The 26,456-nt window shown below is 41.9% G+C and overlaps 1 protein-coding gene across 4 annotated transcripts in view; it reads right to left on the bottom strand.

The window, feature by feature from the left end:
* The window catches only part of FAM13B (family with sequence similarity 13 member B), a 44,838-nt gene extending 33,014 nt beyond the window's left edge, over positions 1–11,824 (bottom strand). The window contains exons 1-3 of one of the 4 annotated variants that reach the window (XM_082291624.1): positions 11,652–11,824; positions 1,234–1,400; positions 78–268 (exon numbers count right to left, since the gene is read on the bottom strand). In XM_082291624.1, coding sequence (XP_082147750.1) covers positions 78–234 — 157 coding nt within the window. In that variant the 5' untranslated portion in view covers positions 235–268; positions 1,234–1,400; positions 11,652–11,824. The remainder of the gene's footprint in view (positions 1–77; positions 269–1,233; positions 1,401–11,651) is intronic. The other 3 variants (XM_082291623.1, XM_082291621.1, XM_082291622.1) reach the window with 3 other exon arrangements.
* Positions 11,825–26,456: the final 14,632 nt, after the last annotated feature.

Here is a 26,456-nt window from a genome sequence, read left to right as displayed (position 1 = left end):
TACTCTTCAAACCCCGCAATCTATCCTGTAAAATAACGTGAAATACATTATTTTAAATACAGCAAGGTAATACATACCATGTTCCTCAATATAGTCCACAACATGGCGGACTATGAATGGAACCTCATTGTCTGGTTGCCCTTCTTGCTGCAGCTCATCAAGTGGAATTCCAAATATTTTGTTAGCAAGAACAGAGTTGCAGTTACTCAAGGAAGGGGAGGAGCTCTTCCTCATATCTTTTTGCAGCCAAAAATCAAAGCTGTCTTTTCTGTCAATAGAAAAAATTAAAACCAAAATCCCACTTCAATATATGCCGTTGAAAGCACTGATCTGTAACACAAAGTGTTTTATTTACCTAATGCAAATACTCTCTAGTCTGTCTCCATCCATTCACTGATTTAATGGACAGTTCTGTAATGGCTCCAAACACAGCTAACTCAATAAATGACTATCACTGAGGTGTTCTGTCTACCCTCAACAGAGGGCTGAGAAGAATGTATAGAGCAGCAAAGAAAATACAGAAAATTCTAGTTACCAAATTTCTAATTAAGTTCTAAGGTACTTTGGTAGATTCTTCCGTACTTTTTCTGACAGCATTTAGTAGTCAGGCTTTCAGAACTCTATACAAAAGCTCCTCAACAGGAAACGAAACCAATGGATCATACCAAACCAAAACCCCAAGTCTCAATTATATCAAATGATTAAGTATTTTGTGATACACAACTGCACTGTAATAATTTTAAAATCTATTTGGCATTTTCTGGTCTACATAATAAAGCTTTCAACACCTGCATCAAATTAAAATTTTTACTGAACAGAAAACCCCCAAAGCTAGTTTCTAGATGCTCAGTGATACCATTCTGTCATGCAGAAGCTCAAGCTTCACTTGCAAGTCTTTGCTTGATAAAGGATCTAGATAGATAACAAAGGGCAGTGTAAGTCAGTCAAGCTGTTACCCTGTCAAAACCAAAATATTTCTTCTAGCAAAGAAAAAACTGTCCTTTCAAAATAAATAACAAAAAGAAAAGAAAACATACTTGCTTAAATGCAAGCAGTCACTTTCACAGGGGCTGGCACACACAGAACACGAAGTACCTGCTGTTAGTCAAAGCACTGCAAGCAAACTAAAATTCTCTGTTTACTAATAGGTAAATTCTAACAGATTAGACATTCTGAAATCCATAGGTGTTTTTCTTTTTTTTTCCCCCCAGTAAAACAAGTTAAGACACCCACCTCAGAGTACTTATACAGCCGAGTTTGGAAAACGCTGTCTGCGCCAGCTGCCCTCACTGACCAAGCATTCTTTTGTCATTTATGGTTGTTTAAGATTATGGCAAAAGATCAGCCTGTAGTTCCTCATTGAAGAATAGCAGAACTCGATCAGTACTTCAGCAGTTAATCTGAAAATAAGGAAAATATTATTAGATCATAAAGTTTTCAACAGTTTTAAACTCGGTCACGAATCTAAACATCACATTAGAGGAATTCTTGTCAAATCATCAGTTTCTGGTTCTGAACAAGAAAAGCATAAAGACCACATTAGCACAGCTTATGAGAGAGCCCCCTAGAACAGCAAATCCCTTTTTTCACTCACGAGTTAACCAAACCTGAAGCGAAAGTTAGCATGGGACATCTAAGTCTTAACAATTAAGAAATAATTTTCAGACTCTTACAATCCTCTTCCAAAGAATCGAGGAGGGCTAAGTAGGTTTCACAAACTGTTTTAAAATACCTACCATGCTAAAATATTTAGTGGCTATGAAATTTTTAGAAGGATCTCAGGCACTGGTTTCATGCAACATCTTTAAACAGCAAGACCAAAACCAAAATCCTAACTAAGGAACATTTAGAGTCGACCAGTTTTTGGTGGTACTGATCATCTTTTCTAGGAAGTTGACAATGTGTCCTAACTGCCAGTTCAAAGTCCAAGTGATCATCAGATCTGGATACAGGAAGCAAAATCCCCCAAGTCAGATTTCATAGAACCACCCACATTTTTGCCACCTTTTATTTAGAATCCAGATTATAGGGACATTTTTCGTGTTCTCAGCTCTCAAAATAGCTACAAAACCACATTAAATTGCCTTTATGGTTTTCTGTGATATTAAAAATTTAAATTGCAGCTTCATGGCACAGAGGATCCAATGTAATGCCCAGAATCAGTCAAAGGGTCACCTCAACCCCTTGATCTCACCCATTACCTGCTCTAAATAAACTCACGCAACTGTGACTGGGCAAAACAAGCTTGTGACATACACACTCGCATAACCACAACACACAGCACCAAAACTAGACAATAAAGAGGCTTTCCCCAGCTTCAAAGTGTATTCACTGAAACCTTCTGTTTCATAACTGGAGATTGATATGACAGACTGGAGACAAGTACCTTCCCTCCCTTATCAGCTCTCGCTTCTGTTCCACATCAGGACAAATAAACTTCATCTTCGTTTGCAAATTCCTGACAACCAACCCCTCTGGTTTCAGTACCAAAATGCCAGACCATTAGCCTATCACAACAGGAACCCAGAGTACTTCCAGTAGTTTGAATAAAGCAGTTTTCCTGCTCCCAATCCCCCCCAAACTGCATCCATGTGCTAAGGGAATTGGTCATAAGCTCTATATAAGACTGCTTTCACCTCCTCAGCATTTTCTTGCATTGAGGCCTAGAGCAAAAAATATTTCAGGCTTAAAATTGTTTAAATTGTCTCTGTCTATTGCCTTATATTACACACAGGTTGTAAATCTGTTACATGTCACACAAGTGAATGAATACTGGTCTGAAATCAGGACTCCAGGCGAGCTGAGAATGGAAAATGAAGGGTTATACTCCAGTCAACGGGTTTTATTTTTTTGGTTTTTTACCATCCTATTCAAAATTGTTATTGCAAATTCTCGGTTACTAAAAGATCCTGCCAGATTCCAACAGTGAAGCAGTTGCAATTCATAACCTTCCTATAATTTATGAAGGCCTTGTACAATCCTTTTTCTGTTTGTTTCAGTATATTAAGTGAAAGTTAACATAATCTTTGCATGTAAGTAGATTTCAATCAATCCCAATATAACATGCAAATTTTAAAATATGAAGTTGCACACAGTCTATTTTCTCAAGTTCTACCAAAGTCAGCCTGTCCGCAATGAACCAGAAAACCTCACACTGGCCAGCTGTGGGGTTAAGGGCAGCTGGGAGAAAACCTTTGATGGATCTGCCACAATGCTTCAGGCTGACTTGCTAAAACCAACAAACAAACCTTCAAAACAAACATCACCTAATAAAAAGACCAAATTAGAAGTAACCATTTCTTTATAATTCGGCACCAAATGAACAATCTTGAGGCTCAGCTTTCTCAGCAGAGGCAACTTTGTGCTCAGTTCACTGACATGAAAGCTCAGCCACTTTTGCCAGGTGCAGCAGATGAACAGGCTGCCTGAATATTAATTTCATTCAGGAGGCATTAAAAAAAGAGAAAAATACAAACTTCTATGTTAACTGGCTTGGCAACGTAACAACGAGGTTGAAACAGCCTGGTTGTCTCATTGTAGGGCAAAACCGGATTTACAACCAGGTTTATACTTTAAAGAAAGCTTTATATGGCTTATTATCACCTAGAAAAACTAGTGAAAGCCTCATTTTCACCCTCCCAGATACACATACTTTTGCACACATTTCAATATATCATTAGAGGCAACAATTTATTTTCAGAGCATTTTCTGTCTTTTCCCTTTTAGTTCAGGCTTTGGTACCTTCACAGGCTGTAATACAATTAATCTGACATTTACCAAATCTAGAAAGAGCTACAAACTCTGGAAGTTATTCAACTTCCAGTAAGTTTAATTTCCTGCTATTTCCAACACTGTAAAAACTGTTAATAATTAAACATTTTATCTCCGCTTTTTATATGGATCAAATGCTTCCCCACTTGCCCTCCCTTGATTCAGGAAGTGCAGCACTTCGCTGCAGACACATATGAAAACTAGGACAAGACATGTAACCTTCAGGATTATTTCCAGAGTCTTTTACAAATACTAAGCAATGTTGTGGAGTTTTTGAATACTTTTTTTTGCCCGGATCAAACAACTCAGGAAACAGGAGCTAATCCATTCAGTCAACTCTTTCTACTTTTGCCCATATTATCCTGATCCTTTCGAGCATGTGCTTGTCTCTCACAATTTCACAACCAAAATGCTTTGCAGGTTCTATCAAGAAAAAGAAAAAAAAAATAGCAACTAAAAAAAAACCCACACAAAAGAAAACTACCTAGTTTGATTTTAATTACAAACATTCTGGTTACATTTTTTTCAGTCTACTTCCCCTCCTTGTTACAACAAACATTTTAAAACATCCTTAAGCTATAATCACGCTCTACAAAACATAAATGCAGGAAACTAAAAATACACCTTATTATAACCACATATTATACCACAATTTTACAAGAGACTGAAAAAAACTTACTGTCCTTTACAACATGTTGAGCCCAAGCATCTTAAATGAGGGTAAAACACAGAGTTTTGTTCTGTATTGTGGATTTCAGTGCTGTCATGCATTATTTTAAAATTTTTAAAATTTAAGGAAAATTCTTCAGGGAGTCTGCTGGGAAAACAGCACCATGAGCTTCATTTTGCCATCATAATAGCATTTACTTATCTTGGCAGCTCAAGAAGTATTTACAACCACACATGAAATGCCACTAAAAACCCCAGAGAATATATGGCTAACTGTTAATATTTGAGGAATACACATGAAAATTTAGACTTACATTTAGTTCAGCTTTTACATTAATGACTGAAGTACAAATAATATACGGGTGTCATTTTAAAGTCCTCAGGGTTCCACTACCTTTCCTTGAAACAAAGGAATGAAGCAACAAGTAAAAATAAACAAAGGCTGCAACTGAAACCATGCCATAGGAATGAAAACATCAATTCTGCGTTTAGAATTTCTGCCACAAGTCTCAACTATTTAAGCAATTCTTTTATTTGCTTGTTTTATGTAGCAAGAAATTCGTATTGTCTCTGAAGCCAAACCCAAAGCTAACACTGACTGCTGTTCTGCCCTATTTTTAATATATTATTTTGTGGCATTAGCAAACATCTCCAGTGACTTTTTTTTAACACATAAAAGCAAAAACTAACTGTAAGATTTTCAGATAGGAAAAAAGCAACAAAATGGCCTGTCCCTGCTTCTCAGGAAACACACCAAGTTTTTTGGCTTTTTCAGCCCACAGTGCTGTGACCCTGTGGACCACCACATGCCTGCAAACTGGGTCCTAAAAGATCGCATACACATCCTCCAGTACAAAGAGGATCAGTGCTCCTTGTCTGCAATAATTATTTACAAATAAAATTCCACAAAAAACATTAGTGTCCCAAAGTTTTTCTATTTCATACTCTATATTTGATAAGAAAAAATAATGTATTATGTTATTTATATGACTTACAGCTAGACAGAACTTGTAATGTCCCCCTGGATGCCTACAGCAAACATACTGTTAAACCCAAATAAAGAATTGATTTTTTGGCTAAGCTTGAAATTATCAAAGTTATAACATATTTTAAGAATTTCTAAATGATGGCCAAAAATTAAGACACAGATTCCAACTTGGAGTCACAAGGAGCTCTCCTCATGTCATCTCCTCATGACATCATCCAGAGCCAGCTGCCAAGCGTGAGCAGGAGCAAGAAGGCTTCCCTGGGAAACTTTTGTGTCCCAGCTCACTGCAGAACACACAGAGCCATTTGCCAACTTCTGGAGTACACACTAGTTATGTTTCAAAAAAATGACAACCAGCACTCTTGAGCTTAAGTTTTGTTGAGTTAAAAGGAAACTAATTTTTTTTGTAATGTTATGTCAGAACTGTAACAATTGACACCGATTGATTTTTATGCCATTTGTATACTCAAATTACTGCTAGCATTCTCAATGGATGAACTGCTTTTGGGCAAAAGAGCTTTTGCTCATCTGATTTTCAGCTTTTGTTCAGCTAACAAGTAGAAACAGAGTATCTTGCTTGTTTGAATTAATCCAGTCAAAATTGAAAAGATGGCCAGGCTGGGGAGTGGACATGGCTTGGAGTAAATTAATACAAAAGACAAACTGAAATAAACCCCACAAACAGAACTCTACCAAAAAAATCTAGGACACGGGAAAGGACAAACTTGTCTCAGGAGCAAGTTAAAGGCATGCAGAGATGTGCCACTGCTTGAACAGACACAGAACATCCTCCATTTAAAAGAATAATCACATTTAAGTACTCATTAATATATTTGTGTAGTCAAAACAATAATTATTTAAAATAAAATTCTTAAAACCAGCAAGATTAGCTTAAAATAGATTCTTAAAGCAAGATTTCCTCTTTTTGACTGTCAGTGAAATCAACTATCATGAGGTATTTTAGTCACAAGTCTAAACTGGCAAATCAGACAACTGGGCTCAGTTATCATTTTAAATTTAATAAGCTGGTCCTCTTAAGCATACTGTTGAAATTAAGTATAACTACAAAATTTAACTTGCAGCGTTGAAGGAATCCATGTTAGAATAAGTATCTTCTCAAGCAGATATGAATTTCCTGCTCCCTTCATTTCTCATTATGGCTCCTAACTCTTCACTGCCCTGTTTGCTTTCTGGTCAAGTAGGAATCAGAAGGAAACCAGCTCATGGCAGTTTGGCACACAATCACAAACGGAGTTAGCAGAAGCATGACCACCAGCTCTTCCATCAGTGAACTGTTTGCCTGTGTATGCCTTCACACGCACACTCACACATACATTAAACCTCAATTCTACTAGCAGAAATTCTCCATTGTTTGCCACCAGCACTTCTGAGATAGTCTCAAAAACCACTCAACTGACAAAATACTGGCTACACTGACAAAGCAAGTAGAAGCACAAAAAATACAACATAAGATTTAGTGGAATGTAATTATAACGCAATTTTTGTTTCCTGGGAATGTGGCAGCAAGCCTTCTAATTTACAAATTAGAGCAATTTAAATTAAGCCTTTATGTCCTTACCATGCAAGAAAGCAACAAAACACCTCATGAAAGTTCCTCTGGAAGAGATATAACAAAAACTAATAGAAATTTGGATTTCACCTTTTTTTAATTCACAAGCCAAGAAACCATAATACTGATTAGTATTTATTTTCCAGTCATTATAGTTTAGTCTACAATTTCAGGTGACATAACCTGATCATACTGTCTCTGAAAAAGCCCATCCTTCACAGACCTTCACAAGAGCCAGATCCTATCTATTAGAAAAACCTCAAATACAGGGACTGATTTAAGCAACATTCCAAAAAAATTCTACACTTTTAAAGAACAAGCTGAGAGATCACCAAAATGTTAGCTGGTTTTGATATGCAAAAATAATGTTTTATATTCACTTACTAGATAAAATCCAAAGGCTTTTTCACAGCATTACAGCAACTTATAATCCTCCAACTACATTGTAGCAAGAAAATAAAACCATCAGCGATACCAGAAAAAGTAGATGTTTGCTCAGTGCCTCACACCCACCACCACACACTGCCAGATTTGCTCTCATCTGCTGCTGCCAATGCACATGTGCAGAATTATAAAGAAACTTCCTGCTCACACAGATCCCATCACACTCTTAACAACAGTAGTTAATAAATAAAAAGGCTTTTGTATCTTGTGTAACAGCTAATTATATTCATCCTACTCGCCACCCCCCAATGCAAAGCTCTACTCCACCAACCGCACACATCTCATTGCCCCTGCACCAGATAATGCAGAACTTCAGTGCAATGGCATTATAAAAGTACAGTAAAGTAACAGACAGGAAGAAATTATCAGTAAAACTATGCAACTTGAGAGCTTCATGGTATAAAACTAAAGCAGTTTAACAATTGTCACTGCTGTTAAAACAGACTTTGGAACTGAATTCAAGCTACCTCAGAGACAACAAAAAAGAAAACTATAAATATATAATGCACTTAATTCATTATACATAAGTTATCCTATTACATATATTTATCATCAGTTTGTTTCTCCCCTCCCAAACAGATAAGCAGAAATACACACTGGAACTCAGATTACAAAATGGTTACACAGCCCCTTCACTATTGAAACACTGCCTCTGTTAGAACCTTGAGCACATGCCACCAAAATCAAGGACAGGCTCAGCCTCCCCGCTACACTAAGACATTTCAGTGAAGAGTTCAATGCTTTAGCAACAATGCTCTGAATTTCAAGAGATGGGGAAAGAAAAAAAAAAAGACAAAAATAAGAGATCCGGTACTGATGTCTCCTGTCAAAACTTGATTATGACTAAATTTGAAGACACCACCAGAAACCTTAAGGTTAAAAGTTACATTGCAGACTAAAATTAACTAACCTGATTACATTACTAAAGTGCCAAGATTTCATTAAATGTGAAGCTCAGCAAAAAGGGGAGAAAACCTTTCAAACATACACACTTTTAAAGAGTATAAAGGAAGCAAGAGCCACATTCGTAAGATTCCAGCTCTCACCTTTTCAGTTTTGCCCATGTATTATTATCCTACACAGCTGAGCACAAATTTTAATCCGGAACACACTGCAGGGAACACTGAACAGAAGAGACACACGAGGAGAGCTGCCAGCAAGACTGGAACCTGGACAATCGGCGCAGGGTTCCCACCAGATACAGGGCTCAGATCGAGCAGATGCCCCACCCAAACGTCCTTAGAAATGTCCAAACAGTGAAGAAAATAAAAACCATTTAAACCTCTCAATAGGAAAAAGCCTCTGTAACCGCAGTCTTTGTTACAAGCTGTCTGAACACAAACATAAAGCCCCATCTGTATTTTAAGCTTGTTTGGCATATCTTTCTTTTCTTTTTTAAAACAAATATACAGGATTTCACACATTTACAAGGGAAAGACCACAAGACTAGAATGGTTTGTTACTATCACAACAGAACTATTTTCACTGATCAGAATACAGTCCTGCAAAATATTACCCATTTCTTGTAGTGAACGACTCCACCCATATGTTGCAAACATAACAGGTTTTGACCTTCTAAACTATGTTTTTTAGACTTCAAAACAAATCAGCTCTACAGGAAAAAAAATCCTGGTAGAAGATGCAGTAACAAATATATTATGTTGTTGGCTGCAATAATCCACAGAATTCACCTGAACTGACTGAATTTTCACAAATCTCAACAGCTGGCTATCAAGCCAGTACAAACTGTGAAGATAAATCTGAATTTACCAAAGCTTTGAGAGAGCTAGTCATTCTCAAACAAAATTTTTGCACGTAAGATCTCTTACCTTACAGAAGATAACAGTAAGCAAGACTGAATTGCTCAATAACTTTCCAGGGAGCAATGTAAAATTCTTGTATTCTCTGCCTGAATCCAATTTTGACAAGAGACATAAAGCCCCTCTGCTGAAAAACTGAAAGAGCCATCACTTTACAAACTGCATGACAAGTAACAATCTCCCTTTTCCATAGCCCTTCACAGAAGATTTAATAGTCCTTCGATTCTGTACCTCCTCCTCGTATGTTTTGGATAAAGTGTTATTTTTCAGTCCTTAAATAACAGTCCTCACATCTGAAATAATCAATAAATACACAACCAGGCCTGCAATGCAAGGAAAAAAGTTTGAAAAGTTTGCCATCCTTCGTCCTTACAGATGCAAATGATGAACTGCCCTACACATAGTTAGTTCACTCCCACCTAAATGGCCACTAGATTTTCATGTGTTAATATGGCAGTAAAATTAACCTGGTGCTATGCACTGAATTAGAGGACAACTTGAAGCATTCTCTTACCGACATCACTTCCTCTTCCATATAGCTGCAGCTTCTTTCGTGGGGGATGGGGAAAAAAAGAGAACAACCACACAAAAAAAAAAAAAAAATCCTAACTTAAAAATTACCCCAGACTTGGCAGGTTTTGCTCACTTTCCAATGAGCCCTGGAAAGAGGCATCACTGCTACAGTGTAACATTTGAACAGAAACCAAAAGGCTGAGTATTAGAAAAGGAAAAAACCCTACCCCATAGAGCCCTCACACGCAGCAACCAGGGACTCACAGAACTTTCTGAAGTCTGTTCCAAATGCACAGAATTTCTTCAGCCTCACCTGCTTTTTCAAACATGCCATTATGTACATTAGAAAGCAGCACTTCACTGCTTGCACAGGTCTCAGGGTATGAGCCACACATGACAAATGTTAAATTAAGCCTTTTAATGAGCTGCAAGAAGATCCTCCAGTGTTCCAAGCAACACAAAAACCAAGTGCCCAAACTAACACAGAGCAGATAAAAACTATCATTTGCCAAACTCAGATGTTTTGACGTGTTGTCCATGTCAAAATTTGCAAGCATTAAGTTTCCAGGAGCTTCTCCGAGTCAGCTTCCCTAAATGTAACCATGGGACAGTCTACTTGATTGATTTTTCTAAAACAATATGGTAAATTTCCAGTTAGATGCTTTCAAAACACTGAGGTATTTAATTCCTTATTGTTACATAGTCGAGACAAGGAAAGGATCCCTATGGAGCCAAACAATGTATAAAATAGAGACAAAGAAGATTAAAAGAGATTCTAAACATTTTCAAGTCTATGCAACAAAAAACATATAAAGCAATTTACTAGTAATGAGCAGAAAAAAAAAGGGCAAACAAACAAAATAGCTAAATTGCTGATAATACAGGCAAACAAACCAGCTTTCTATTCTTCTTAGGCAGGCAGATTAGACTGCACAGAAGACAGAAAAACTTCAAACCTAAATGCTAATATGGTTTAACAATTTGTTCTAAACTCACATACTAACAATTCCATCCCTGAGGACATTCAGGAACACATGCCAAAAGAAAAATAAACAACTGTAGGTTTTTATATATTCACTTTCCTTTTTTTTTTTTTACAGGCAAAAGTTATTACACAGTATTTACTTCTTACTTTCTTCATCTGTTACTTCTTTTCTCCATCTTGAGCCTGACAGCAGTAAAAAATTTTGTAAAATTTTCTTAAAATGCAGCCAGACCAAGGAACTTGAGAATAAGAGAGTTGTGCATTAAAAACTGGAATTGCAGTGTGTGACGGCAGGGTTTTTGTTGTTGGGTTTTGTTGCGGTTTCTTCCAAACCTGGAAGGAGCACCCTGGAACATCTCATGTTAAAGCAACTTTTTGATAGCAAGAAACATTTCCACTCAAATATTCAAATCTCTAAGGAGCTTCCACGAACAATGGAAACCCACAGATCCCTCGGAAGACACATTTGGTCACAGGCTGGCGCGTTAAGTCAATGACCCAGCGTTCTTAATGCCAGCGCTGCCTTCGCGATCACAGGCAATTTAGTGACTGCCCTTCTTTCAACTTCTGGGACCAACTTCGCTGTCAGGGAGCTGCGAGGCTGACGCTGTCAGCGCGCCAAGCCCCACCGCAGGGGGCACCAGGCTGGGCCGTGCTGGGCACACAACTCCTGGAGGAGCTGGGCTGTCAGCGCTGCCTGCGAGGTCCCACCGACACCAGCCTGGGAGCCGCTCCCGCCTCTTGACAGCTCCCTGCGAGCGGCTCCAGCAACTCGGCAGGAGGAAGTTCCCGCGCCCCGCTCGGCGTCGGTGCCAGAAGGTTCCTGAAGCCTGAGGTGACACCGGCCAGCCAGAGCGGAGACCCCCCGCGCATGCGCCCCGCGCCCCTCACCGTTGCCGGGTGACTCGCCCTCCCCGCCGTCCTCAGCACCACCAGCAGGTTCCTCCGCCTCTTCCTACCCCGGGGACCGGCACGGGCCTCTCCTCGCCGCTCCGCTCTCCTCGCAGCCCTCCCCCGCCGGCCGCTGCCCGCGCCGTGTGCCGCGGCCGCCGCGCTGCCGGACCCGGCGCCGTCCGTGCCCTCACAGCCGCTCCGAGCTCCGAGCCGCGAGCGGGGGGTCCCCGACGGCAGCGGCGGCGACGGGCGGAAGTGACGCGCTGACTGACAGGTGCAGAGCGCGCGCCCCCCCGCCCGCCTCCCCCCGGGGGTCACGTGCCCGCGGGGCGGGGCGGGGCGGGCGCTGAAGGGGGGGGGGGGCGGTGGCCGAGGCCTGAGGCGGCGGCGGCCCGGCCCGGGGGGAACTGCGGAGAGCGGGAGCGGCCGGCCCAAAATCCCAAAATTAACGTTTTCCTCATATTCTTGCCCGCACGGTGACTCAGGCACCCTCCCGCCTCGGCCCGTGCGGGCTCAGAGTCACAGAATCAAATAGCTTGGGGGAGACCTCTGAGTTCATTGAGTCCAACCTTGAACCGAACATCACCGTGTCCACCACAGCAGGGCACTGAATGCCACGTCCGGTGTTTCCTTAAATACCTGCCTGGGAAGCCCGTTCCAATGTCTGATCACCCTTTCCGTGAAGAAATTACTGATGTCCAACCTAAACCACCTCTGGTGCTGTTTAAGACTCGCCTCTCATCCTGGGGTGCCCATGGCCAGAGAGTGGCCACAGCCGGTAGTGGCACCATGTGGCATCATACCCTGCTAGCTTTGCTGGGACATTAGGTGGAATTTCCTCACAGAAAGGGTGATCAGACATTGGAATGGGCTGCCCAGGAAGGCATCCACTATGCCTGGAGCTGTTTAAGAGAAGCCTGGACGTGGCACTCAGTGCCATGGCCTGGTTGACATATGTTGGATTCAATGATCTCAGAGGTCTTTTCTGGCTTAATTGGTTCTATGATTCCAGTTTTGCTCTTCTGTAAACCATATTAAAATATTTCCTGCAAATTTTCTGACTTGAAGGATCAGGAGCAATCACTGCCAAACATTTCCCAAATGTAAACGTGCCAGAAGTAACGAAGTGCCCTTTGACAAAGAGCTAATGCATTTTGAAACACAAAATTTAGCACCCTTTAAGTGAGTTAGCATAAGTTAGAGAGGAGATGCAAGCTTACACTTGAAGTGTTAAAACCAGTGCCTGGCAGTCTGTGGTTCCCACATGCCACGCTGAAACTACAACTGCTTTTTCTGTCATGCAGTGCCAGCAGCGATAGGTGGTGGGTTTAATAAGGCATTTAAGGAAACTTGGATTTAGTTAGTAAAAATCCTCTCAGGAAAAGCTTTTTTTTTTTCCCCCACGAAAAACTGACAAAGACTATATGAAAGGGGGGGAAAAATTATACCAGCAGGATGGGATTAACTGAAACGTCTGTATTTTCAATAGCTGGGAGGATTTTGTTTCAGGTTTTCCAGCACGGATTCTGAATTTTATCTAGAGATACATTTATAAGACTCATTAAGAAGTTTTGCATTTAGAATCCGTAGAAGGGAGAGTCACAGTCCCACAGTAAATTAACCCAGGTTTAATCAGATCTAAAACTCTGCTTTCCTGCTGGAAGATTTGGCATCATTAGGAGGTACCACGAAAACCCAATAAAATATGTAGGGTCGGGGGAAATGGCTTCTCAGGGGGTCTGTGTGTTCTGTCCATCTGCTTCCACAGCAGACTTCTCCACTTGAACCACTAATAAAATTTCCTCACATCAGGATGAGGTTTCCGAATTTGTATTTTGTATACATACCCGTGTTCTTTCTGATTCATTTAGCCTCATCAACAACAATAAAGATACTGAATCAGAACAAGCTGGCAATTTTGTTGAGGAAACATGGGGGAGAGTGGACTCCAGCTGGCTCTTCAGCAGATACATTGGCCAGCTGACAGGAATAAAACTGCAAGAAACCTGACACAGAAAGCACACGCAGTGAGAGGAGACAGACAGCAGAGGCAGGCAGGTAGGCAGGCACTGCAAAGCACCTGTTTGCTGGTTTTGAGTCCAAAGCAGTGGCTTCCCTCCTCTGAACTGGCTCCGAATGCACCATTTCATGCCAGCTTATCCTACCTCCTTTCAAAGGCTTCCAAGGCTCCTTGCAGGGGGCAGACATATGCAGTCCCAGGCTGCCATTTTAGGCTTTTCTGCTCACTTTGTGTTCTTGCTGTCTACTTGAAAGGTTGAGGACAACCCGGGAGTCACATAGTCATAGAATATCTCAAATTGGAAGGGACCCAAGTATAGAGTCCAACTCCCTGCTCCTCACGGGACTGTCTAAAGCTGAACCATGTGACTAAGAGCATTGTCCAGGTGCTCCTTGAACTCTGGCAGACTGCACTGTTACCAGAGGAGTCTGTTCCAGTGACCAACCACACCCCCAGTAAAGAACCTTTTCCTAATGTCCAGGCTGAACTTTCCCTGACACAACTTCATTCCATTTCCTCAGGTTCTGTGACTGGTCATCAAAGAGATCAGCATCTCCCCTTGCCTTTAAGGGAAGCTATAGGGTATGGATGAGAGCTCCCCTCTGTCTCCTCGTCTCTGAGCTGAACAAACGCAGTGAGCTAATCTGCTCCTTGTAAGACTTTCCCTTGAGGCGTTTCACCATCTTAGTCTCTATCTGGTTCTTTAGCCACATTTTCTAAGATAGTAAATACAGAGAGGAGAGAGGCAACAACTTAATGAGTGGCTGCTGTTGAAAGCATCTGCCTCTCAGTTCCCTCCTAAACATCACAATAGAGCAATGTCCATTAGCTGTTCCCATCACCTTTTCCACTGTCTCAGGCACACCTGAATTTTGAAGGCAGCATTTCATATTCCTCCCACTCTAGTGCTGTACAGGCTATAAAGCTCACACAGCCTCATTTCCCACTCCAAACCCACAGGCACATTCAGAGCAGGGGTTGGCAGGGCAGGGCTGCAGTCCCACCACGTGACACAGCACTGTCACCCCATGTCAGGACATATGACAGTGCACTGCCTTGTACAGTGACACGGCCCCAGTGTGAGACTGCTCAGGAGCAGAAGGACCCATTCCCCAGCTGCTGCACAGCTCCGGGAGCTTGGCAGATGCATTTGGTCAGCATCTGGCTCCTAGGACCAAAGAGCCAGAGTGCCATGGCATCCCTGCCTCATCAGTAAATCCATGTCCAGAGCCACACCACGAACAGGGAGCCATTTCTGTAGCTCAGTGTTTCCTTACAAGTCCTTACAGCTAAACTGCTCAGCTTAAAAGTTTTGCAGAGATTGACTGCGAAGTGCTTACAAAGTAACTCAGTAGATCTAAAATAATTACTGGTGTAATTCCCTTGTTTTCAGGAAAAGCTATTCATGAGCATAATCACTATCGCCTGTATATGTCACAGAAGAACTGGAGCCATGTTTCCTTCATGTATCCCCAGTTCCCATCCTGACCTAGAATGACTTTAGAATAAATATTCTCTGAAGACTTTAGCTTCCAGTTAAGTCTACTTCCAGCAACAGCCCTGCATTATGCCTCATCAGAAACTGAAGCTACTTGAAGAAAAATATCCTTATCCCAACTGTGCTCACTGTTGTACAAGGCTTAGTACAAACTGAGCTAAAATACTTCAAAACTTAAATCAGCTTTGCAAAGTCATCAAATCCTTGGAAGGTTGGTATCCTGCCATGCAACTCCTCACCTTCATACTAGGTTATTGTCTTATTGGGACGAAATGGGAATCTGACACGTAGCAAAACAAGGCACTGTCTGTTGTAATACCTGTGTAGTATATGCCAAACAGTTTTTCCTGGAAATTATCTGTATGTCAGCAAAGTGTTTGCTTTTGGGTTTAACTGTTCACCTAAAAATTATTTGATACATTCTTCTGAACTTGGAATTTTTGCTTTAAGTGGATCCTATTGATGTCTTGCAAAAAATACTGACAAACGTGAGTCCTTTCAACACCAAGCAGGAATTAGCAAACACTTTCCAGCTGGTTGCTCTGCAAAGACCTTTCCTTTCCTGCGTATTTCATCCAGAAACTGACACACGTCCCCAAACTGAGTCTTTACTTTGTTCTTCTTTTCCAGCATTATAACATTTTCTAACAAACATTTTGTTCCAGGATGCCCAGCACATGACACTTGGCCATTCTGGACATCCATAACTCTCATATCAGCAAGTATCCAGTTGTTCTAACTCATGGTGTCCAAAAGGGCACCCTAGAATCAAAGTTCATTTTTATAGCTTTGCCCTGTATTAACAAATGGGACTTCTCAAGCAAGCAGGTGAAAGGATCTATTTCATAGAAACACAAACTCCAGCCTGGAGAAAACCATTCATCATTTCAAAGACTGTCAGCCATTACTAGACACATATGTAAGGGTTTTTTAAAACTGAATTCAATATCAAAGGCACATGTTCTGCGTAAATGTCAGACATTTTTACTCATTTTTCTACTAGAGTTCTGTGATTAAAATAAACATTTACAGCATGAGGGTTTTTTTTCTCTTCCTCTGAACACTTTTTGGATCTGAATCTTGGTTTTAGAAGATCTGTCTTTAAAGTAGAAATCTAGGAATATGGGTCAAATGTGGCTTCTAAGGCTTGTTCATATTTTAATTGCATGGTTGCAGACTTAACAAGAGATGATTCTTCCCTCCTTGAAATTCAAGACATTGAAAGGTTAATTCAGTCTTCTCAGCTCCATTTCCTTCCGTCTGTTCCCCTTCCCACACTCCTCCCCACCCCCCATCTGTAGACAGCTGAGTTATTTGAATTTTATGCAAGCTAGTATTCATCTAAAGGGGAAAATCACTCAACATATGCACCAGGCAAGCAAAAATTGCGGTGTTGCACACTTGCATTTTTACTTCCTATTTGCTTTTCTCTGCGTTCCCCAGCTTGGGCTATAGACATACACACTCATGCCCCAAAGATAGTTAAAGTTAACTCAAATTAAAGCTTGTACATCTCCATCCCTGTTGAATTCCTGTTCTTTGCACTCACATGGAATCTATACTCAAGCTGCTGTGGTGCTTTTACCTTGGGTTGAGGAAAGGCTACAGTTCACGTTACCACAATTTGTCATTTGCCAACACAATCACTCTCTGCTGTTCCCATGTTATTTCATGGTGTGGTCACTCACACTCAAGGTACACTAACTCCAGAGGAGTCATTTTGACAGAGCTCAGGTTAACCCTGGGATGAAGACAGAGCTTTAATCCAACTGATTTCAGCACTTTACATAAAATTTTCTAGTTCAGTCATGTTCTGAAGAAAGAGATGTTCACTTCAGATGCCAGGAGAAGTAAATAGTATCGTGTTTCTTTTTTTTTTTTACATTTTAAAAAAGAAAAACAGCATTTAACGTAAAATACTTGCAGCTTTCATCAAAAAGGCAGAAGTTAACAGATGTGGAACTTACTGATGACCACTTTCTTACATAATTGTTGACCTTGTACACAGCATGTAATACCCATGTGTTTGGGTTACACTGTATAACAAGCTTATAAAATTGGAAAATGATTTTTGGAAAAGATGATGGAGAAATGCAAGCTTTTATTCTGTAAATTGCTCAGAGTAATCAGCTAGAAAAGATAACTTGGCTGCCTTTTCTGTTCCTCTGCTTCAGCGACCTTGTTTCCTTAAGCAGCTGAAAAACTTCAGGGTTTATCTTCTTCTCCCCAAACATAAAACCACTCAAGCTACCAGGAGTCCCAGGCTACTGAGAGTGGAATGATTTGGCAACACAAAGAGAAGTGCTGGTGAGGCACCCCTCAAAACCACATCCACAGCCCTGTGTCTCAGGAGTGAGGAGTACACCTCTGTATCTACCCCAGCACAACACAGACCGTAACAACAGACCCACCTATTGTCCTTTCTCTTCTGGACAAAAGGAAAATATGAAGTTAATACAGAGTTAGTAGATCTCTGGATTTTATGATCTTTGATTATCTTCTCCTGGATTATGTTGGTTATCTATTTGCTGCACAGTGGGTGCCACTATTTGAACATCATTAGGAATGGTAATGTTTCTCCTGTCTGAAGCAGAGAGGGAGAATCCCAAGAGTGCATTGTTTAATTCCAGAGCAGCCAGCTACACTGAGAAGAGCCATGTTTGAGCACACTCCCAATGCTCATCCAAAATTTCCCTGTCTTACTCTTTCCCTAAACTCTGCTTGCAGGAGATGCTTCTGTCCAGAGACAGAAAGGAGGAAAATTAAAAAAGACTGTTAAAGACTCAAAGTCATGCTAAACTTGAGTCTCTATACCACTATTCATTACAAACTATCATGTGCTCTGTAGCACTAACTTATGTGACTAACACATCACTCGCTTCTTTCCCCACCCTGGCTTTGGGGGGGAAGCCTGTGCATGGACATTCTGTATTAATTCTACTTTTTCCTTTAATAATGCATGCACAGGTCAACATATTTTGCTAGAAGGGGCCAGGCCAGAGCCAAGTACTTTGTGCTGGAAGACACGCTTTTGGGTCAGTTCTTGAGAAAGCTCTGCTGCAAAAATCTCCATCTGGTTAAACTTTTAAAAATTCACCCCCATACCAAGTTTTATAATATCAAAAAAAAAAAAAGGGAGAGAGGAAATTTCTACTCCCACGAGCTTATGTTTTCTCCTTTTGCTCTTTGCTGCAACAGGGCTTCTGATATAGACTTGTCTGAACTCCTGAGCTATTTGGAAAACATGGGGTTAGAAAAAATAGCCCAAGGAGAAGGACTATCTACAACTGCCTCTCCTCCCCCCTCATCTTCTCCATGTACCTACCCTCAAGGTTCAATGGTCTTGATAAGGAAAATGAAACACCTTAGGTAATGATAAAACATCCACTGTAAGACAAGTGTCGAGTGTTTACTCATGGGCAGTGCAGCATTACAGCAGACAGTCTGCCAAAGAGGGATCAGTGCCTTCCTTACACCCCCAGGATTCATTGTCTCTTAGCCTGGGAACCTGTCTCCGTTCCCAAACAGGGATATTTTTTTTGGCAGCAAGACGGAACAAAAGGCACAAAGAGAACTAAGAAAACCCTTTCAGTGAAGCTGTAGTCTTTTCTTTTTCCTGTTCCCCTGAGGACGGGAAACCTTCTAAGGACAGATCATAGTACACCCATTCCTGCTACCTGCTCAGTGCTCACGGGGACCTACAGGAGTTAGGGTGCATGCAGATTCAGCCCAGCTTTCAGCCTTGACAAATTCATCCCCTACCTTTAGCACCAAAAATACCACAACATTTTGAAAATGAAATCACTGTTATATTTGAGTGGGTGTGTTATTTCGAGACAGCACTAATGTGATTATAAAATCAGTTGTGTCAGCTTATTGGCTCAGCTACAGATACTGATCTGCTCGAGCGTCTGTTCCTCTACCCGGCTGCTCGCGTTAGGGGGTTTGTCCCCCCTCAGCTCCCTGTGGAAATAGATACCATTTGATTCCTACTGTTGCACCAAAGAGAAAGAAACCCCTTCTTCTGGCAGTTGCCCACCGCGTCTCTATGAAACTTGGCATTTCCAGAGCCCCTCTTGTGCCAAACATGAGCACAGCATCCCCCAGCCTGCGAAAGGCTACAGCCCATAGATAGATAGGTAGATAGATAGATAGATAATATATATTAATGTCCCTGCAGCCCCAGCCCTGCTCGGGCTGGGTACGCTGCTTCCAAGTGACAGCAGCCAAGGGAAAAGGTCAAGTGGCAGCAGGGTCCAAACCACCCAGCCTCACTCGTCAGACTTTTCACTTGAGCTCCCTCTAAACATTTCCTCTCACCTATTACCGAATCCTGGTAGCAAGTGTTTGTTTTTCCCTGCTGCTCGGTGGGTGTCTGACAGACTCAGTGGCTTGTGCTGCCAGGCATGGTTTACTGCTGTCAATGGTAGGTGACTCACTGGTATCAGAAGTGTCAGTCCTGGCAGGTTTGACTCAGCCCTTCATCTTTTGGCAACAAATTGAAACAAAACACAGCTTCCATTGTATGAGGCAGCTTTTCAGGCACAGCCATACCAAAGTAGCTTTACATGCTTTATGTGTAGAGCATCCACAAAGGTTCTGTAGTTTGCATGCTCCACTGGCTTCCTGGTTTTTCACATTTCCATACACTGGATCATTCTGCTGCCTCTGTGCAACACAGAGAAAGTTGAGGTTCATTGCAACCACAGTCACCCCAAGGCCAGGCAAACATCATGTTCCCCTTACTGAAGATGGTGACTCTGAAATCCTGCAATTCAAAACCTGACAAAGAACAGCTTTGCTGCATATATAGCAAAAATATCTCCATTACTAGTGAAAGGAAAAGGCATCTGAGTAAGATATTACCTACCCATCTTTCCCTCGAAGTGTGTGATGCCCTCAGGCCAAATTCCAAACTTTCCATATGTAAACTGCATCCAGCTGTGTGCTGCACAGAGCACGTAAACATGAGGTTTGAATCCCACACAAGCTGTGTTTGACCACAGCACCGAATTTACAAGCTACAGAAACTTGACAGGCACTTTATGCAATGGTCAAGATGTTTGTTATGGAGATGAGTATCTCCTGATTTCAGCAGAGTGAGAACATGTAATTTCTCATCATTATGTTATTTGGCTTAGCACTGTTGCACCTTCCTCACAAACCCAACCCAATTTCAATTTAAAACGTGGTCATCTTTAGCCTAAAAACCCAAATAATGTATCCCAAATTGGTTTTAATATTAAGTTTGCCAATAAATTGGGCAATTAAAGTGGTAGTGGTGGTGAAAACAAGCGTGCTCACCCTGTCTTAGCATGTTTAGAAGAGCCTGAGCTCTGCTGTGCATCCTGGGGGCAGAGCCCATGACTGGACACAGAGAACCCAAACTGAGGTTCTTCTGCTTTGCTGTCCTGAACACTTTGTTTGCTCTCTACCACTGAGAGAAGTTGTGCTACTTTTTAATTTTAAGAGGTTTTGTCCTTTTAGTCTCTCTTCACAATCAGAATTATAATTGTTATTTTAAAAATGGACAAATATTTTAAAAACTGAAACTCATGAACTGCCTGGATTCATGAATCACTCAGATTATGTTTTAAAGTCTTTTCTGATCTTCTAAATCTTGTGTCCAGCCAAAAAAGAGGTTAATGCTCTCTCTTTAAACTAGACACAAAGACTGTTCAATGCCAAATCTCAGCTACGGTTTACACCAAATATTCACCAAGTGGCTGCCTTCCTGCTTTTTCCCCAGGGGGTTTCAGGCAGGAATGCAGCTTTCTATTTGTGACAACTGATTGGATATGTGGGGTGGAAGCAAAGGAACTGAGTCCTGACATTAAATATGGTGCACACACAGAGTGATTTTGTGTGGTCAGTGCAGATGCAGAGATAACCAAGCCAGCCTGCACAAATCCCTTAGGTTGGGAAAAATATTTAAGATCAAGTCCAGCCACAAACCTGTTCATTGTTTTAATTTAAACAAACATTGTAAGAAGAGATCCTTAAGACATATTTAAGCACATTAAAACCATTTTCTTCATGCACACATATCAGACTCAAACCCACTCTACCTAAGCCTGCGGTGCCAACAGAAAGATCCACAGACCTTCCAGGGGCTCTCAGTCAGCTGAGAGATCTCTGTCCCTCTGAACTCATTGTTCAGGCTGCCTCATAGTCAGTAGAGAAAACCAGGTACTCCTAGGGCACAGTTAATTTTATCCCAACTTTGTTGCCTCCCTTCTGACTATTACGGAGTCTAGACAGGAATTTCAGATGGAGACACTAAAAGGTACACAAGAGGAAACCCACACCAGTATCCAGGAGGATGCACATAGCCCTTCTCTCCCTGCTTCCAGAGCCATGGGCTGAGGGAGGCATCAGCAACTGAATTAATAGCTACCAAAACAGGAGCAAGCAGGAATTCATTGTACATCCCTTCAGGACACATTCCTGGATGTCACTGTGGTGCCTGGGCTGTGCTAATCTCAGACTTGGCCCTTGATCACGGCAATCACACCATGGCTGTGCTGAGGGCCCTCCACAGCCCCAAGCCCCCTTATGCTTCTGCCAGTCTGGGCAGGTGGGGATGATCCCCAGGCATGTTGCTGAATGCAGCTACAATCCCCTCCCCAAAAACTAATCTGGCAGCAGCAATCCCCAAACCTCACCTTTACTGCAAACCTCAGCACTGGAAAATGGTGGGAAGGGAAACTTCTATATGATTGTCATGGTACATGAAGAGAACAGAAAAAAAGAAAAATCAAGATGTATTTTGGCAGTTTTCCATGTCAGTTTTCCCATTTCCCTCCCTCATGCACTTTCTACAGGAGCAATCTGTCCTTTCCCTAAACGCTGAGCAATCCCAGCACTGAACTAATCAATATTAATAGCTATGGGTTCGGGAGGGGGGAGGAGGGGAGAGGAGAGGAGGGATTACCCTGACCTTTTTCAACTCACACTGCCTCAGACGGCCACCAAGCAGCTGAAGAGAGAGCAGCCAGACGGTAATGCCATGTGGTTTTAGTAGCTTTTCATTTTTTTAAAAATTTTTTCCTTGTGAATATTTACTCTGTTGTCTCAGCGCAGATAGCAATGAAATCTGATTTTCTGCAGGAAGGAAAAATTATAATTATATCAGCCATCTCCGGGCCAAACCTTGCCTTGATGGGAGACTCCACTGAAATAAGGGAAATAACGCCCAGGCTGGATTTTAACTCGAATTTCTTAATAAAGAGAGGAACTAGATTAGGGAAGTTTTGACAGGTGAAGTGCTGGTGTGCTTTGTGGATTTCTCTTTATTATAACAGAGTATAATCAAAGCCATTGAGCTGTGACTGGGGTATGGAGCAAGAGCAAACAAAGGGCTGGGGGAACCAGTCCTCTATTGTTACGCTGAAATGTCCACAGCAGCTCAGGGGATGGATGTGCTCAGTACAGGGGGCTCAGAATGAAAGACAAATCCTATTAATTAAAAGAAAATCATAATTGAAGCTCTTTGTTTCTATTGGATTTGGCGTTTATTGTAGATTTTCCTGTTAGCAGCATTTCTTAAAATACAGGTTTATGTCAGGGGGCACCGTTGATTACTGGTAATTAAGCATTGTCTCTTTATTACTGATTATTCTTGTTGCCATGTGAAAACTATGATTTTTAGGAATTTCATCAGAGAAATCTAGAGAAAATTCTATTTATGCCTTTCCTCTTTTGCTCTGAAAGAGCCAAGCCTCAGGGAAAGGTCCCACATTGGGTGCTAGGTTTGTGGGGGTTTTTTGAATAAACATTTTTATGGTATTTTTATATTTTTTCTCTTGAGGAGAAAATGCTTTGCAGATGGCTGATATCACAGCACTAGCTAATGAAGCCATGGGTGTGTTTTCCCTTTCTTTGTCAGGACCCATCATGTCCGACAAACCAGATTTTGCAGAAATTGAAACATTTGACAAGACCAAGCTGAAGAAGACAGAAACCAGAGAGAAAAATCCACTGCCCACTAAAGAAAGTAAGTGCTTATGAGGCTATTTGAAGTACAAGTAGCAAGGACATAATCTGTATTGCAGTTCATATGCAAAATGAATACTAATCACAGGATTACAGGCTCAAACTCATCCCTGACTTTAAGTGGGGATAATACTAAGACTCTATACTGGGCTTCCAAGGATATGAGTAATTATAACCAATGGTGCATTTTGTCTGAAAAACCCTTTCTGATGGGATTGCTCTTGCTTCTGCTAAAAGCAAGACCAGTGTTCCCACTGGGTGCTGGTAACAGGATCAATCTGTTTGTAATTACCTTGCTACCAGCTCCTCTGGAGGCACAGGGGAACCTTTTCCCATCCCTGGCAGGCCAGGCAGTATTCCCAGAGGGTGCCCGAGCTCTGGATTTAATGTTATCAGGCAGATGAGCTGCTGCCTCCCACTGGTACCTGCTGTCAGCCACGGGCAGGAGACCTCCAGGCACCTTCTCTGGGAATAACGCTGCAAGCAAAACCTATCATCATCCTCATCTAACAGGCAATCTCCCTCAGAAAAGCACCCCTGAGCTTTTCTCGTGCAGGGTCTTCTCCCAGACACAGGCAGCCAGATAAGCCTAGGATTCATGCTCAGCTTCAGATATGAAAAGAGCATTTGGAGAAGACTTTGTGAGCAGTTTCCTTCAGAAGAGTATTGCTAATCACTGGATGTATGTGCTGATAGCCATGGAGATGCACAGTCCCTCAACATTAGATACCTGGGTTTTTTCCCTGTTTTGTTATCCTTGCCAATGCCAAAGCTGTAAATACAAGAGAAGCTCTGCACATCGTGAACTGCTCCCTTTCAGCTACACAGATGTGGGTATGAGTTGTCATTTTCAGGGTGACCAAAAAAACCAAATATGGGTTTAATCATTCTCTGGCTTTAAGTATGATCATAGAAATTTGTATCCTGCAGAACCATTATCATTGAATCACGGAATGGTTTGGGTCAGAAAGGACTTTAAAGAGCATCTTGTTCAAACCCCCTCCCATGGGCAGGGACACCTCCCACTATCCCAGGTTGCTCCAAGCCCTGTCCAACCTGGCCTTGAACACTTTCAGGGATGGGGCAGCCACAGCCTCTCTGAGCAACCTGTGCCAGGGCCTCACCACCCTCACAAGGAAGAATTTCTCTTTCACATCTAATCTAACCCTGCCCTCTGTCAGTGTGAAGCCATTCCTCCTTTTTCTGTCACTCCAGGCCCTTGTCCAAAGTCCCCCTCCAGCTCTTTTGGAGCTCCTTTAAGCACTAGAAGGGGTTCTAAGGTCTCCCCAGAGCCTTCTCTTCTTCAGGCGGTACACCCCCAAAACTCTCTCAGTCTGTCTCCATAGGAAGGCTAAGTTTACTGTTCATAAACAGTAATGTTTACTGATGGTGTTTTTGTTTCCTCTTTTTCTGCCAGCTATTGAACAGGAAAAGCAAAGTGAAAGTACAGCCTGAGTACAAAATTGAAGATGTGACTGCTGCTTCTTCAGTGGGGTTTTGGCTTCTGAGTTGGACTGTTGTTTTATTTTGTCCCTCCCACCCCATATTTGTTGCCCATTTATTTTAGGAAACATTTGTTCATTTAATGTTCCCTGGAGAAGTCTGTTTTGTGTTTGCTGAAGAAGATACTATGTATTTGTATTCTTAAAATTAAAATTCCAAGTTCTGTATCAACTCCATTACTTGGCAAAAAAAAAAAAGCAATTTGCATAAAAATTGTTTTCATAAACATCACAATAAACAGGTTTCTTCTGATCAACTGTCTTTGAGCCTTGCAGAAATGGGGTTTACACTGCAACTCTTACTAACATCTATCCTGCTTTCTTTGCATTTCCACAGCAGCTCAGGAGTTTGGTCAGGTGGGGAAGGGTTATCCCAGGCACCCACAGGTCCCTTGGCTGGAACACAGCCCCTCTCCATCATCTGTATCCCACAGAATCCCAGAGCCCCAGGTGGCACCAACCCACAGGAACCCCCCTGATGGCCTTCACTCCCATCCCTTGTGTCACTCAGAAGAGTGTTTAATAGGAACTGTGTGTGCCAGGAGCTCCTGCACTTTGAAACCCCCAGCCTGGCAGCAGGCACGAGTAAGATGGGAAGTCACTGGCCTGCTTCAGTCCTGTCCTGTAGTAGGCTGGAGGTTCCAAAGACAAGTACCCACTTACAGATTCCATGACAAATTGATGGTTGGGCTGAGGAAATACTCAAATTAACATTTCAGATTTTAAAAAAGGGCTACAGCTGCCTCTGCACAGCTTTTTTATCTCTCTAACTTGCAAAGATCCAGTCAACCTTGGGATAACTGCAGCACACACAGAGCCCTTGGCCCATCTCATACCAAGCAGTACAAGAATGAGGGAAGGTAGAAGGAAGAAAGAAAATTTAGTATTGCATTGATTTTTAGGGATGAGAGAAAGACCTTTAGCAGCACAGGGATGTAAGACACAAGCCTTCAAGCAAGAAAAGACTCCCTAAATCTTCATTACTGGTGGTGCAATAACATCCTCACTAGTCTGCAGAGGACTTGGCAAAAACAGACTCTGGTACCACCAGCTCAGGGGACTCTCAATTACATGTTATCACGTTATCTCTGGAATTAATTTGCAATCATATTAGAAAAACAAGTGCTTAGTCTGGGCAGATAAACTGCTGTCCCTGGAGCTTCAGTTTGATCCTACTTGCGCTGTGAAATGAGAGTAGCTCTGTGTACTCCAGCAGTGTTAGTCTGGGCCTGTACCTGCATGAGGTGAGGCAGAAGGCAGCCTACAGGCTTCAGAAAACAGAAGGGAATGGTTGGGGTGATGTTCAGAAAGTTCTTGTATACTTAAGGGTTGTTTGACACTTGACATTGAACGTGAATAGTCAGAACTGCAGTTAAAAGTAGCAGTGGATCCACAAGACTGCGACCTTTGGTGGCAACTGAAAGTAACCAGAGGTGAGCAGGAGACCAAAGGAAAACACAGGGCATGAGGACCAGTGATTTCTGTCAGAGCTTTGTTAATGTCAGTGGTGTCCAAAGGGCTGAGGCTGCTCTTTCAATCCACATTCATCAGTTCAACACTGCTGATGTTTTCTTTTCATGACCAAGGGGTTTTTTTCACATTCTCATTGGAGGACCCCTTGGCACCTGACTCAAAGAGGTACTTATTTTAAGGTCAGCTGGATTCATTAATACTAATTTTTATATAAAAGGTGAGGACTGCAAGAGGTTGAACAACAAGGAAAACAGAGCTATTTTCTTTGTGACTCATGCCTTCCCCTCAGCCCTGCACACTTCAGGGTCAAGGAG

The sequence above is a fragment of the Coloeus monedula genome (genome assembly GCF_965178545.1).
Source record: "Coloeus monedula genome assembly, chromosome: 15".
Lineage (NCBI taxonomy): Eukaryota > Metazoa > Chordata > Aves > Passeriformes > Corvidae > Coloeus > Coloeus monedula.
The sequence above is the reverse complement of the archived record's forward strand: the minus strand, read 5'-3'. Positions and strand labels throughout refer to the sequence as shown.